Consider the following 14,745-nt stretch of genomic DNA (forward strand, 5'->3'; position numbering starts at 1 on the left):
TTCCACTACAAATGCTGGACTAAAAGCCAGGAAATGTGGAGCTATTCTTGTTTCTGCAATTGCTTGTTTTGAGGGAGTGGTTAATCCTCAAGGCATCAGACTAGATGACTTCAGTAATTCTGGTTTGTCTAAGATTGACTCAGTCTATAATCACGTAGGATAATTTCATTGTTCAAAGTGGTCCAGTATCCAGAACAGCTACCAAGTGGGCATAAATTCTTCACAAAGATGACTGACTTGTAGACAAAATAGGTAAACACTCTCATTGAATAAGATTTCACCCGTTCTGGGAAATCTCACTTGGCCATATTCTTCCTAAACTGACATTCCAGAATTCAGACTTTCCTTTAGCATCCAGCTTTGACAGCCACTGTGTGGTCAGTAGTTCTAAGTTCACTCACTCACGCTGAATGCAGGGAAACCTTCGTCACGGGTGTGTGTTATCACCTCCTTGCTGTAGAGAAGATCACTACATGTTTTGATTCAGCTTCCACCTAAGAACAGACTCAGCAGCTCAGCAGTGCGGGCGCTGGCACTGCCTCTCTGAGGGCAGCGCGCATAGTCTGGCTTGAGCAAAGGGTGACTTTCCTTCCAGAGGGTGCAGAGGGCCTGAAGGTATTTGCCAGACACAGTATCACTTCTGCGCAAGGTTAACGAGTGAGTATGGGCTGAAGTCACTAAATCTTCCCTTGATGGCATCAAAAAGGACAGCCGTCAGGCACTGTGCTCTGTCCCCTGTGGTACCCCCTGACATGGTGATAGGCCCTGACATGGCTCAGCTAGGCCCTCAGTGGTTCCCTGGGGCAGCTGGCTCAGAAGCCCTGCTTCTCAGGGCTGATTGAACTCCCGTTCCTGCAAGTGCTCCTGGCTTGGTTTTCTCCACTCTCCCTGGTCTGATGCATTTCATGTCTACTCTTAGACCAGGCAAGGTATAGTGATGAGAAGCAGAAGGATAACTTGAACTACGTTACAATTTCCCCAAAGGCTGTCGAGGTGAGCAAGCGCATGCAGGGCCTGCCTGGAGGCAGATGGGGCCGTCCACGAGTTCTCCGTGCTCTCTTACCGGCGGCTTAGCAGCCATGTCACCCAGGTGAGCTGAGCCAGATGGGGGGGGGCCCAGCCCACAATTCGCGCGTGCCTCGTGGGGCTTAGTTAGAGCGGAGGTGCAGCCTGGTGGAAGGGCGGAGCGAGAGCCGGCCCACAAGTTGGCGGCGGCTGGCTTTACAAGCATCACCCAGGGAACTGGGGCAGCAAGGGGGTGCCCCACAAGCCATCTCCAACAAGCGTCACCTAGGTGAGCTGGAGTCAGAGGGGGGCGCCCACAAGCTCTCCCTGCTCTTCAACAAGCGTCACGAAGGTGAGCTGGAGGCAGTTGTCTTCCTCTCCCCACACAGACAAGAATAAAACCTCATTCTCCTCTGCAGCGGCACCTGCCACACCGCAAGCACCACCAGGCTGGACTACAGGGGGTCCCATCTAGCTCAGGCCTCTGCTCTCGACCGCCCTGGGCACTGAGTGTTCTGGCACTGGGCTCAGTACTGTTAGCCACTTGTGGAGGTGAGGCAATGAGAAGTTATAGTGGGGGCGATGTTCCAAAATTCAGAGCTACTGGCAGAATTCAGACATCCTAATTTCTCCTCAATTCCCTACATACATTCTCTTGCCAAAGACAAACTTGACCTGCTGGGATCTTTATGAATATAGAATTCAGAAAAAGCAATCTTAAGTAGGAATGATCTGAACTCAAACCTAAAGATATTAACTGAAATAAACCTGAAAAAGTACAATGTTTTAATGGAAGAAGATGTCATGAACATATGAAGTTACTACATTTTACTTGGTTTTATAACCTACTCTCATATTTTTTAATTTTTATTCTGGGCATACCATCTCCCGTCACGTTTTTGCCTTAAACTTTGATATATTGATTAAAATATTTTGTATGAGATTAAATGATGTTATAACTACACTGGTCTTTTTATTATTCTGTTTTCAAAGGAAAAAACCCTGATTTTAAAACATTAAATGAACATACGTATACATAGGGGAAAATAAAGAAATTGAAATGGCATAAATGTTCAAATTAAAATCTACAAAAGTAGATTTTTTTTTTCCTACTGAAATTTTCCTCTCATGAGGACATCTTTTGTCTTTTAAAATCTTTCTCAACTCACTGGATTTTTGCAAATGTTTTTTCTTTCACAGTTGTGAACTCACTCACAAGTAAACCGTGAGATGCCAAACATTAAAAAAAATTCCTTCGAATGTGATCCACATGCAGAGCAACGCATTTCCTCCCCTCGGGTCGTTCCCTTCCGTTCCCTGCAGGCAGTGAACGTCCTCTCAGACACTCTGCAGGCGCGCAGAGTCGCCACCAGGGGGCGCCCACCTCCCATTGCAGCCTCAACCGCCTGTCAAGTAAGGAACAACAGCAGCCCACAGTATTTTCCCCAGAGACAGAAACATAACCTTATTCCTGTCACAGCTCAAAAAGAAAGAAAAAGAAAAAAAAAATGGAATGCAGAATTTACATAGAAGTCTTAAAATATGTTTTATCTCCATTGTCAGTAACCCCCAGCAGACCAACTTTTACTTTCATTCCTTCAATAATTTCCCTGTGCAAGGGAGCAGCAAACCATGGCTGGTCTATTTTATCTGTCAATCAAATGGTAATTTTCTTAATGTTTGTTACCATAGCACCCTCAGCCTGTGCTCCTCCGCTGCCTCTGTTTTCTGCAGCTTGGTTCACTGTTACAGGTAAGCAATCAAGGATTTCTCCAGGGAACTCTGGAATGAGGCGAGGGAGTGTGGAGAGGGAAGCCCACGTAATTACCACGATGACGGGCTGACATCGTAGAATCCAAAAACGACTTCCACCCCCTCACTTTCAAGATGAAGCAACTGAGTTTCTAAAATAGCAGTGCATTATGCGAACAGAGCTTGCAAACCCAACAGAACCCACCTTGACAAATTTTAGCTCAATAATGCCTAACATTAAATGACATGTTTCACCCTGACAGCACCTCAGAATTTCTTCCCAATTAATTTTTAAAACATTTCTTTAGTCACGTGTCAGTTTTATTCTTTAACGGAAAAAAAAAAATCAAGAGCAATCTCAGGCAAAGTGTCTTTCCTTTTATCTCCTAAGACAGAATTGGAATTAAACATATGCACGGGGATGCACTTGTCATCAAGATCCGTGGTTAGAACATTTGGTCATGACCTTCCGTAACATCCTCAATCAAAAGCATTCTATAGTAATGGACATGCATTCTCAGATATTTCATTTTTTAAAGGAAGTTCCTGGGTTACTAAAGGATCATAGGTACACAAAGTGGCAGATGATCAAAAAAATATACATTTAAAACTTTCCAATTTGGTACATGGTGATGTGAGCACCAAGAAGAAATGATGCACGAGATACTGAATTTAATACGTGTGACCAAAATGGTAAAAAAAACTCCTGATCATTTACAGAAATTGTTCACCGATTCCAAGGGCTGATATTCCCGTTTTTGTGGGAATCCTAGGTATCAGTATATAGCCAATAAGACAGTGACAGGAAGAACTCGAGGTCCTCTAAGATTCTGGGTGCAGAGGACTCTAAGAAAAGGAATCACCACGCCACTGGTTTGCCACTAAGGAGAAGCACCTAGAAAAAATACTGATGCTCACATGGATAATGTCTGTCATCAGGCCCTAGGCAGTTATGTGCTGACAGAATACTTTTTTTGAGGTCGATAAGAAAATTAAGTGAATAATCCTCGACATCCTAGAGGGAATTCTCCATCCTTCTGGAAGCTATGAATTGGATGCAGTTCAAGTAGAAAACCATTATAATTAAATTTGTTGAATTTGAAGGAAACTCCACCTATTTAATTCTTAGTGAGAAATGATTGCACTTTTAACATCTAGAGTGGAAATCAAATGCTTTAGGATTTTTTCCAAAAGAAAAATTGCTGGAGGCAAGATGAAAGTCAACTTACTTGGTGAATTCTTTTTGATGGAACTGTGTTTAGCGATTGTCACTGTGCCTAACTCAATGAGGAAGACATCCAACAGAACTACCTGTGAACATGTGAAGTTGCTACGAGCTCACCATCCAACCTAAGGCCATCCAGGTGGCCTTAGGTTATCAGCAGCCAACTGGGAAACTAGAAAAAATACTCCCAGTTCTCTTCTGTGTTTACTCTGGTCCTTCCTGGGTACAGAAGACATTTCATGCAAAATGCATAAAGGTACCTGAGGTGGCTCACATTTAATTGCAAACTTATTTATAATGTAAACTATTTAAAAATCCATGTACATTTGTAGAAGATGGACATCCAAAAATGTGCAACTTAAAATCTGGGAACAAATGATATGCACACATGTATTACTAGGTTCCTTAGAAGCATGACAAGCCACTCCACAGTTTAGCCAGCGGTCCTCTGAGAGCCGTCCTCTATTCTAACATCATCCAAGATGAAACCCATTCTGGGGTCCATGTCTGGGACTCTTATAAGCAATGGGCAGGCAGCTGTGATGGACAGGAGTAGAAATCTCCTTGCTCAGGTCCAGCAGTGCACTCTTTCATTTCTTTTTCCTGAGGTAGGGTCTTGCTATGTTGCCCAGGCTGGAGCACAGTGGCAGGATCACAGCTCACTGCAACCTCCAGGACCTGAGCTCAAGCAATCCTGTATCTGCCTTCCAAATAGCTTGGACTACATGTGCACATAACTGTGTCTGGGTACTTTTTTTATTTTTAATTTTTTGTAGAGGAAAGGTCTTGCTATATTGTCCAGTCTGGCCTCAAACTCCTGGCTACAAGCAATCCTCCCACCCCAGCCTCCCAAAATTGTGGGGATTACAGGCATGAGCCACTGCATCTGGCCTCAGCAGTGCACTCTTAAGGGACACCTGTAACCGATGGTGAGAAATGATGGCTGCTAGTTATCAACATGAATGAGAATTCTTCAAAGAGGCATAGGTCACACCTTAGAAAAGATCAATATGAAAATTATTGTCTTTTTCTGTCAGATTGTTTTACAGATCTTCAGGGCAAAAATGACTTCAGAATTTATCCTGGATATTTTCAAGCAATTTAAACATAAAATGAACATTAACCCAACTGAAAGTGACATAAGAACCACTGTTCTTAGGTTTCCAAACGTTCAGTGATGAGATTATCCTAGGGGGCCTCTAGCAGAGATGCCATTTTCTCTGGATCTGATGAAAATCTCTTTTTTCCTGCCACTTTTCCTTAATGATGTAGTTATGGCTATGAAGAAGCTGTTTTACCAAACTCGAAAACAATTAAAACTGCAGACTGGATTCTCCGCCTATGTTGTGAAGTGAGAGATTTAATTCTCCCCTGGCATTCTGAATGTGTATGGAGGAAGGGGGTGAACATTCAAACATGTATTTCAGATTCACAAATACAGATACGTGTAGGAAAAAGATATAAGATAAACGCAAACACCTCACCCTTCATTTGGGTTTTTTCTCTACTTTGAGAACTTGGTTCGAAAACTCTTGTTCTTCTCTAGGACAAAAGCCAATGTGAGTGTAAATGCATAAATACAACCTGTACATAAAAATCCAATAGCTTCTCTGAAGTCCTAATGTCACAGATACCTCACTGTCCCACGATAAAACAATGAAGGCCTTATCTTCATGGTTATTTGTGGAATGTTCGTTCTATGCAAAATTCAATATGAATTAATAGCCTGTGTCTGGTGAATTTTGTCTCAAACTCAAAGCAAGAAAATATTGATTTCCTCCTTCCCTCCTTCCCTGATTCCTTCCTTCCCTCTTCCCTCCTTTCTACCCCTCCTCCCCCTCCAGCAAAGAGGAGCTACATAAAAAATGACTTGAGCATCAATTCAGTAGAATAACACGCAGGCCTGTGAAATCATTCTACGTTTCACTTTCCTGTGTGCAATGGCTATGGCTGGTTAAAGACATAACTTGCCCTTCTCCCTTATCTGTAATCCTTGCAGCAAATCCACATGGGGGCGGGTTCGACCACTGCACTTTCTAATTTACTCGTGAAGGGGTGGTGCCGCCAAGAGAATGCGCAATAGAAACAGGATGAAGGCCGAGGCGCCTGACCTTCAGTCATGTGTTCTTCCCACAAGCTTGGGCAGCATAAGAAATACTAAAATGACAAGTTGATGGGTGCAGCACACCAACATGGCACATGTATACATATGTAACAAACCTGCACATTGTGCACATGTACCCTAGAACTTAAAGTACAATTAAAAGAAAAAAAAGAAAGAAATACTAATCCAGGCCGGGCACGGTGGCTCGCACATATAATTCCAACACTTTTGGGAGGCCAAAGCAAGCGGATCACTTGAGGTCAGGAGTTGGAGACCAGCCTGGCCAACACGGTGAAACCCCGTCTCTACTAAAAATACAAAAATTAGCCAGGTGCGGTGGTGCATGCCTGTAACCTCAGCTATTCAGGAGGCTGAGGCATGAGAATCGCTTGAACCCGGGAGGTGGAGGTTAAAGTGAGCCAAGATCACACCACTGCACTCCAGCCTGGGTGACAGAGCAAGACTCCGCCTCAAAAAAAGAAAAAAGAAAAAAAGAAAAAGAAAAATAAATACTCATCCAGTTCAGTTCTTATGGTGGACGATCTCTCGATAGCCTATCACTTAGAACAGTGTGGCTAATGAATACATATGTAAATAAGCGATGCACAAATAATTTGATACATTCTCATTTGAGCATCTTAATATGTTACTCTGTTTTAGAGTAGTTTGGTAACTCTAATGTCAGAAGAGAATTTTCATGCACGCATATGATAGTGTTTTATCCTTACACTTGAAAACGAAACATGCTACAACTCGAGCCACATAGTGCCAGGGACATCGTATGGCATTATCGTTACAAAAAAGAGAATGCAGAGCAACAACTCGGATTATCACACCACCCTGGCAAAGTATCTTGTTCTCGCCATCTAATTATAATTTTATTAAAAAAAACAAAAAAGGCTCTTGCTCTTTATATCTGATTCTGTCTAAATTATGTAACGCTTATAAATGTCCAGAAAAGGATGCTGATATTGGTGTTTTGTGCAGTCTGACTCATTTGCTGAAAGAAGTAAACATTGTTTAATGGATAGGCTTGTTGTGTGGCTCTAACAGACACACACACACGTACAATTTAGGCAGATATTTTAAAGCTCTTAATACTTTTTACAGATAAAATAACATAAAAATTCTCAGAAAATTAAAAAAAAAAGAAAATAGGCAAGAGAACATCAACTTCTGACTAATTTGAAACGCATAATTTCACTGGCCTTAGCACGTCTTCTGTTCTTACAGAATTCAAAGGCAATGCAGGCAGAATCTAACCTACACTAGGTCACATGTAAGTGTATCTAATGATTGCTAATATTTTGCCATCAGATTTCTTCTTTTACACAGTGAATAACTGTGGTCTCGGTTACAGATAGACCACGTGGCACAGACGCTGAATCATTTCCAGAACAGTTGAGGGGAGCTTTCGCTACTTCTATTAGTGAAAGTGCGGAAAACTACCAGGCGCATCTTCAAGGTTATTATAGCGAAAGGAAACAGCAAAGCAAACAAACATGACACAAGAAAGCAAAACCACCGGAGGCTGGTGTACAGACTCCCACCCGGCACTGTACCTGTACAGATGAAACTGGAGAGGCCTCCGTAGATGACTTCATCATTGTCGGGCAATATAAATGGACACCTCGTCTGAACCTCCAAACAGTATTGCTTGCAAGGAATTGTCTTTCTGCAGTTAAACTGTGTGACTTCAAAATACTGGGAACAGAGCCAGGCTTTGTAGACAATCTGAAAAAAAGAGAAGAATGAAAAATATAGAGGCGTGACAACAGCATGATAGAGGCACTGTGAGACGCGTGCAAGCGTGCTGTGGTTTCAAGTGGATCCCAGGAAAGCCCTCATTGCGAGAAAGCGTATTTACACAACGACAGCTGCAAGTGATAAAAACACAGCAACGAAAGTCTCCGCAATAAAAGCAAAACAGCACTTGATTGAGTCCCTAATTGAATGTAGAAGGTATTTTGGCCTTTAATTTTATGCGGCTTATTTAAAAATCAGTGGATTTAAGCAGGAAGTTAAGTTTTCAAAATCCAGGGATATCCAAAGTAAAATAAATAATTGACCCTGTTGCTTGTGCTGTGGTTATTTGCTGCAGTGTGGCTGGTCAGCCAGTTCCCTTCGCATGGAGTCCCACGTCTATGCCTCCATCGGACACTAGATGGCGCGAAGCACTTTACAAAGATGGCCCAGCAGGGGTTGGGAAACTGCTGTTTAGATCTTGGACTTTCAGAGGCACAGAACAGGCAGAAATGGACATTTACATGCATGACTCACACCAAATGCATTAAAAATCTCACTGTCTGAAAGCCCGGAAACACCCAACATAGATCAGACATCAGATGCTGTGGTGTGGTTGGGAGTAGGAGGGAAGCCTCATCAGAGCCACAGCTTCAACCCTCTAGATGAGGTGCCAGCCTCATGAATGTTTGCTGCATATTTATATAATTTCATCAAATGTGAAAGGACTGGGACTTCATTCATCTCTTTGTTTTGGTGGCTATTTGGGAAAACAAACATTGAAAAAATTGCCTTTTTCTGACACGTAGGAATAAGCTGATCTTAAATTCAAACAAAACAATAGCGGATGTACCCATTTGCTGTACAGGTCGCTGAAATTCAGTTATTCTCCAGGTCCTTGGCACTAATGGCTTTTATTTATCTATTTGTAGCGTTAATATTATCCAAGTAACATTTTGCTGGTTATATTTTACCTAGAAAAATGGAGGCGCTGCAGTTAAGAGATTATAAATACTTAATAGTAACAAGAATAATAGTATTTACTTTAGATATCACTGGATTTTGAAAACGTAACTTCATGATTAAATCCACTGATTTTCAACTAAGAGATTATAAATACTTAATAATAACAAGAATAATAGCTATTTGTCAACTTTATACTCTTTTCTAAGTTGTAAAATTTTTTTTTCCATTTAATTCTCAGCATGCACTTTTGAACATAACTATTAGTCACATTTTGCCCAGGAATAATATTAAGTAATAATAATATTAGGTAATGGAAGTGGAAAATTCAGACTTCAAATTCATGTCTGTAAGACTCCAAAGACTGTGTTCCTAATAGTTATCCTATATTTAATCTGAAATCTACTTTTAAAGCACTTATGAAATCACAAGGGAGTTTGCAGATGAACCTAAAATCAACATGGCCTTCCATGCCCCTGGTCAATATCCATTTGGTAGAAGGAGGATTGTATTTTCTTATTCATAACTTTTTATTAGGTTGATCAAGATGATGCTTTATTCTGTGATCAAGGTGCCTCGGTAGAGGTAAAATGAGATAAATATCAAAGTGAGATACACTTTTAAATGGCCAAAAGTAAGTTTTCTTTGCCAGTCATCAATGGCTCATAATCACCATGTAACTTGCTCGTAAAACATACAAATAATTAGAATTCTTATAGGTCTTTTGAATGAGTCTTCTCGTAACAGTGTACACTGAAAAATTGCACTAGAAGAAAATGTTACGATAGCTGAAGAAACCTCGAAGAATTCTTATGCCAACTGGAAAACGGAGGTGGCTGTGGCTGTGTGCCTCAGGGGGACAGCAAGAGGCTGCCTCAGGGGACAGGTGAAGGTGGGGTGGTGCCGGCAGCAAGAGGCTGGAAGCACCAGCTTCAGAAGAAAAAATGAAATGATTTCTTAACCAAACCATGGGGAAGTTGAAAACGTTCGTCAAAATGCCATGGACATTGACGTTTGTGTAATATGACATGATATGTAATAAGACATGACATTTATTTTGTAAACTAAGCTGTAATATAAGAATGAGCCACGTATACTCTGATTCCTGGGCTTAACGACCTTTCTCAGGTACTAGAGGAAGCAGGATAGGCTTATACCTGCAGTTCAAGCAATAACATTCCATTATGAGGACAGCTTGCTTTCCGCACGCTTCTGGGATTACCTGTTTTTCTTTAATGAATGCCCTATGTAATTCCAGAAAGTGGCTCATGTTTGCGTTGGCCAAATTGTGGTCCCCATGCCCACCGCTCCCCTACAGGTTGCCTTTCCACAGTTACTCCAGTTAAAATGGGTTCTGAATAGGGAATCGTGTCCTGTAGCCATGAACTCTTAAGAAACAATGTCTCCTCTGGCAGACGGTGGGGCGTCCAGTACTGGAGTCTCTTCAGACCTACACATCCTCTTTGCAACCACTTTCCTCAGCATTGCCCAATGGGAACAGATCCATTTTTTTTCTGGTCCCTTAAATTCTATTTCCGCTATATTTCCTTTGCAGATTTTTTTTAAACTCCAAAATAAAGAAAGAAAGAAGAAAGAAAGAAGAAAGAAACTAGTAAGAGATCACAGCTTTTCTTTTTAAGTATCAGGTAGTAGTAGTTATGAAGAAAAGTGATCGATCGTCATTTGCAAAGCCACTGGCAGAATCCCAGACCTTTTACGCTGGGCTTTAACGACCTCTCCGGCCAGGCTCCCTTGTGGCATCCATTATGAGCTACCTCCTGAGCTTTGAGTGTGCAATGAAGATTCCTCATTTAAGTATTAAATATTTTCTAAAATTTTAGCTCTAGGGATAAGATACATCAGAAAACAAGTCGGGGAAACCATGTGAGCTGAGTCAAAATCCGAAGGATGAAGGAGAAATATTTTATTGCTACTTAAGAGATTAAGGCTGAGAAGCAGATGTTATATAACCAAAGGATTTATCTTCTCCGTGTAGATGTGTTTACCATAAAAGAGGCAAAGCGTACAGCACATTTGCTAAAATATTTCAGAATACACTGGAAAAAGCATGCATGGGAAGTAAAAAAAAAAGTTCTTCTAGAATCTTGAAAAGTGACATAGCATGTTAGTAAAAACCTGAAAACTGTGTTATGTGAAGAACAGAGAATACCTGAGAATTTACTGTGGCTAAGAGCAAATGAGGGGTGAGGTTCTTATAGTCATCTCCAGTGTCTGAGAACCGGCTATGTGCTGATGACAATGGCTTTAAACAGTAAATTGTGGAATCAGAAAATAAAACGAGGAAAACAAACAGGTAGCTATCGGCATGATATAAAGATGAGTTTTCCTGCCAGAAGAGATGCACAGAAATAAAACGAGCTATCTTCAAAGGTGCCGAGTTCTCTAGAACTAGAAAAATTCCAGTAGACTTTCAATAACTCTTGTCAAAACATGGTGAGGAGGATTCCTATGTTAGGAAGGTGAGAGAGGGCCATGGCTCCAAGACAACTCCCAATGTCTTTCTAGAAGGTTTTGCAGGAAGGGGTTGAAAAAGATGTTTTGTGGCGACACTGGGCTAAAAGAACAAATTGACTAAATCTTAAAAGTAATAAAGAACTTTCAAACTAAAGCACACCATGAAAAATGAGTATACTTGTCTTATTTCATAAGAACTATGGAGTATAAAGAAGGTTAGAAATCTTTTTTATAATGGCTTGGCCTTCTCCTATAGAGAGAAATATTAGGTAAATTGCTTTTCTATGTGTCACTGCAGAGTATAAATAATTATATGAAATGAAAGAATAATTGTGGGAAGGAATAAAAATGTGTGCGAGGTCTCTGGTGACAGAGTAATGGCTCGCCGACATCCACCCCTTCCCCCGCTTGATGGCCGGTGCCTCCTTCTATCCAAGAAGCAGCTTGATTTGTCAGGAAATTATGCTCTGAAAGGGTATTTCAAATGGCCCACAGCCCCCACCCTCCTCCACCCTGTCCTTTGGAAATGACTATTGACCGTCACAATCTTTGCTGGACAGCTGCCCACCACACAGTGTTCTCAAGGTGCCACCTGGAAGAGGAGCAGACTACGCCAGAAAAATAGCCCAAATGACAGCATCATTTTACTTAATACTTGAATCAATTTTCTCTTTTCCCCTGAAGCATTTTCTCTCTTGCTATCTTTCCTCATAAAACCCTTGAGACTTGTTTGGGAAATGTTTTACAAATAAGGAAACGTATACAGGGAAATCAGGCAGCAAATAAGTGGAATTCAACTCTCTCCACAGCCCAGTCCATAGCTTTTTTCAGCGGGAACTCTTGTAACAGGAACTCTTCTGAGAGGACAGAAAGCGAGGGAGCCTTGGATACGTCGGCGTCTCTGGAGTCACTAAGGTGAGACATTCCAGGGTGGAAAGCCTGAGACACCACCTAGCTGAGCCTCTGTTAACGCTGGAAGTGGGGCCTAGAAAGATGCAGATGGCAGCTGAGCAAGGTGAGGCCTGGACGCCAGACACCCAGGGCCCCTGGGCACTGTGGAAATGCACTCCGCGTTATTCGGAAGGCATCACCAGAGTACTATTCATTCCGAACATATCCTTTTCCTTTTCTTTTCCCAAGTCACTTCGTTTTGAAACTCACTTGCAGTTCTGCAGAGCGGGCTGTATGAGCCCCCGCCTCTCCCTCCAGACTGATGTCCACGTCTTCCCTGCGTTCGCTTCAGCCGAGAATCCCTCGGTCACCCAGGCCTGTTTGAAGAGGTGATCAGGGCAGCAAAGGCTGAAGAGACCAAGGAGAACCCAAGAGAGCTCATCTAGAAAACTCATTTTCACACTCGTAATGAAGTTTTTTGTGTTTTTAATTTTAAAGCTTTGGTTATAACAGCACAGCCTCGGGAGACAGACCGAGCGGGAGTACTTTGCTTCCCGATGACAGGGAGTGATGTGAGGCCACGAACTCTAGAAAGAAATGCTTTACATGCGAGTCAGGACGATCCTGAAGTAGCGCATGCATTTGTGAATAGAAATCCTACACGGGACCAGGACCAGCATGATTAACAATGGTGGCGTATAGACGGCTGGCAGGTGTGCCTGTGTGAGTGTCCACATGTCCTCTCTTGGTTCTGGGCGTCCCAGTTGAAGATAGCTGATCTGTGCAGAACCTTTCAAAAAATGCCTGCGATTAATGTTTTTCCAGCAGAAGGTCAGCTTCGCGTTGCTTTTTAAACATATATTATCCCCATCTCCAAAATCCATCTCTATATTTTAGAGCAAGGTAGAAGATTTATAATGTAAATATATGTTAGCCTGCTGAAAAAATATCTGTTGGCTATGTATTTTATCACAAAGAAAAGTCAGATATTAAAATGGTTGTCAGCTTCAAATCAAGAGGCTAAGCAGCTGCCCTCCCTTTTCCCCCACTTACTAGTAAGGACTAACTTCCTTTCACATTTGTAGCATTTGTTGATAACATTTTATTAGATCCATTTCTGCCAGCTCTAACCCCGCTAGCGGCCTGAGTTTTGGGTATGTGTGGGTGAAATAATTGGTTACGTAAGCATTAGTCTGCGATAGCAACCGCCTCAGGCTAATGCACTTTGATGCATAACGCACGTTGCTACAGTTTTAAGTGGGGGTGAAACTCAAAATAAATTTTCACGTTCCTATGTCTGAATGTCTGCTTTCTGCTACGTCTGTATCAGTGTCTGGTGAAAGCACATTACACCCAGACATTGGAAATCATGATATATTCTGAAAGGGAAACAAGAAAGGCCCCACTGCCTGAGGCTGAGTTGAGTCTGTGGAGTAAACTAAGGATGGGCGGTGAGCAGGGGTCTGAGCGTCTTGATCCCTTGTGGGGAGTCTTGTGATATCAGCACCCCTTGCCTTCCAGGGTTTTGTCTTGGCTCCATTTCCTGAAGTAAAATGCAAATGTCTTCCTCTTCTCTGGTGGTGACCCACTTTTTGAATCCTGTCATCACATGTAAGTCTATTCCCTTGCATTTCAGGGCCTCTCGAGCTTGTGGGCTCTGTCCCACATTTCGCAGTCCACCCAAACCATTCTCAACACCAAAATGAGGCTCCTGCAGTGCCCATCCACGCCGGCATCCCAGACTCCATTTATACGGCAGAGGGAATCAGCCTGAAAATCACAGGGCCAACCCAAGCCCAGGCGGCCCATCAGGGGATGGCATCATGGAGGGGCCCAGACATATGATTGTACAGAAGGTGAAAAGCAGATCAACTCGGCTGTGCTTTCGCAAATAGAGAATGTGCCCATCCAGAGATCATCTGCACAGGGCTTCGGAAAAAAGGGAAAGCTAAGAAGCATTTGTCAGTGTGTCTCCAGCACCACGCGAGGGAAACGTGTCCTAACTATGATACACAGGCTATTTTGTTTGTCTTTTTCTCTCTTCGTCATTAATAAACGTCTCATGTAACACTCCATGTCTTCCTTGTTTTATCTTTCACTTCATCTCACTGTGATTGGGCCTCAGCTCGAACCACTCCACTGAGATTGTTCTTTCCAAGCTCCTTGGCCCCTCTGCTGACAAATCCAGCTGGAAAATCAGTTGTTGTCCTGTTTGACCTCTTGCCAGCCCTCATCATGGTTGACGGAACACCTTCCGGAAATGCCACCAGGACTTGTTTTATCCTGGCGTCCCTCTTAGTCCTCTGCCCCTCCTTCTCCATCTTCATTTGTTTGCTGTTGCTGTTGTTTGTTTGTTTTCCCTGCCATTCCCCAAAATGTTAGTATCCCTCCAGCTTCTGTTCCAAGCTTGTTTCTACACATTCTTTCTGGGCAACCGTCCATCCTCGTGATTCAATTGTAGTCTTTAAAATAGTGAAGCCTAAATCTTCATTACCAATGCTGATCTCCTCTCTCTCTCTCTCTCTCCCTTCCTCCCTCCCTCTCTCTCTCCCCCTCCCTCCCTCTCTCCCTCCCCCCTCCCTCCCTC

The 14,745-nt window shown here is 42.5% G+C and overlaps 1 protein-coding gene across 2 annotated transcripts in view; it reads right to left on the minus strand.

The window, feature by feature from the left end:
• NALF1 (NALCN channel auxiliary factor 1) overlaps positions 1-14,745 on the minus strand; it is a 720,118-nt gene that overhangs the window by 36,645 nt on the left and 668,728 nt on the right. For both annotated transcript variants that reach the window (XM_017868186.1, XM_017868187.1), the window contains exon 2: positions 7,649-7,820. In XM_017868186.1, coding sequence (XP_017723675.1) covers positions 7,649-7,820 — 172 coding nt within the window. The remainder of the gene's footprint in view (positions 1-7,648; positions 7,821-14,745) is intronic.

Source organism: Rhinopithecus bieti, unplaced genomic scaffold (genome assembly GCF_001698545.2).
Source record: "Rhinopithecus bieti isolate Rb0 unplaced genomic scaffold, ASM169854v2 scaffold_3734, whole genome shotgun sequence".
Taxonomy (NCBI): domain Eukaryota; kingdom Metazoa; phylum Chordata; class Mammalia; order Primates; family Cercopithecidae; genus Rhinopithecus; species Rhinopithecus bieti.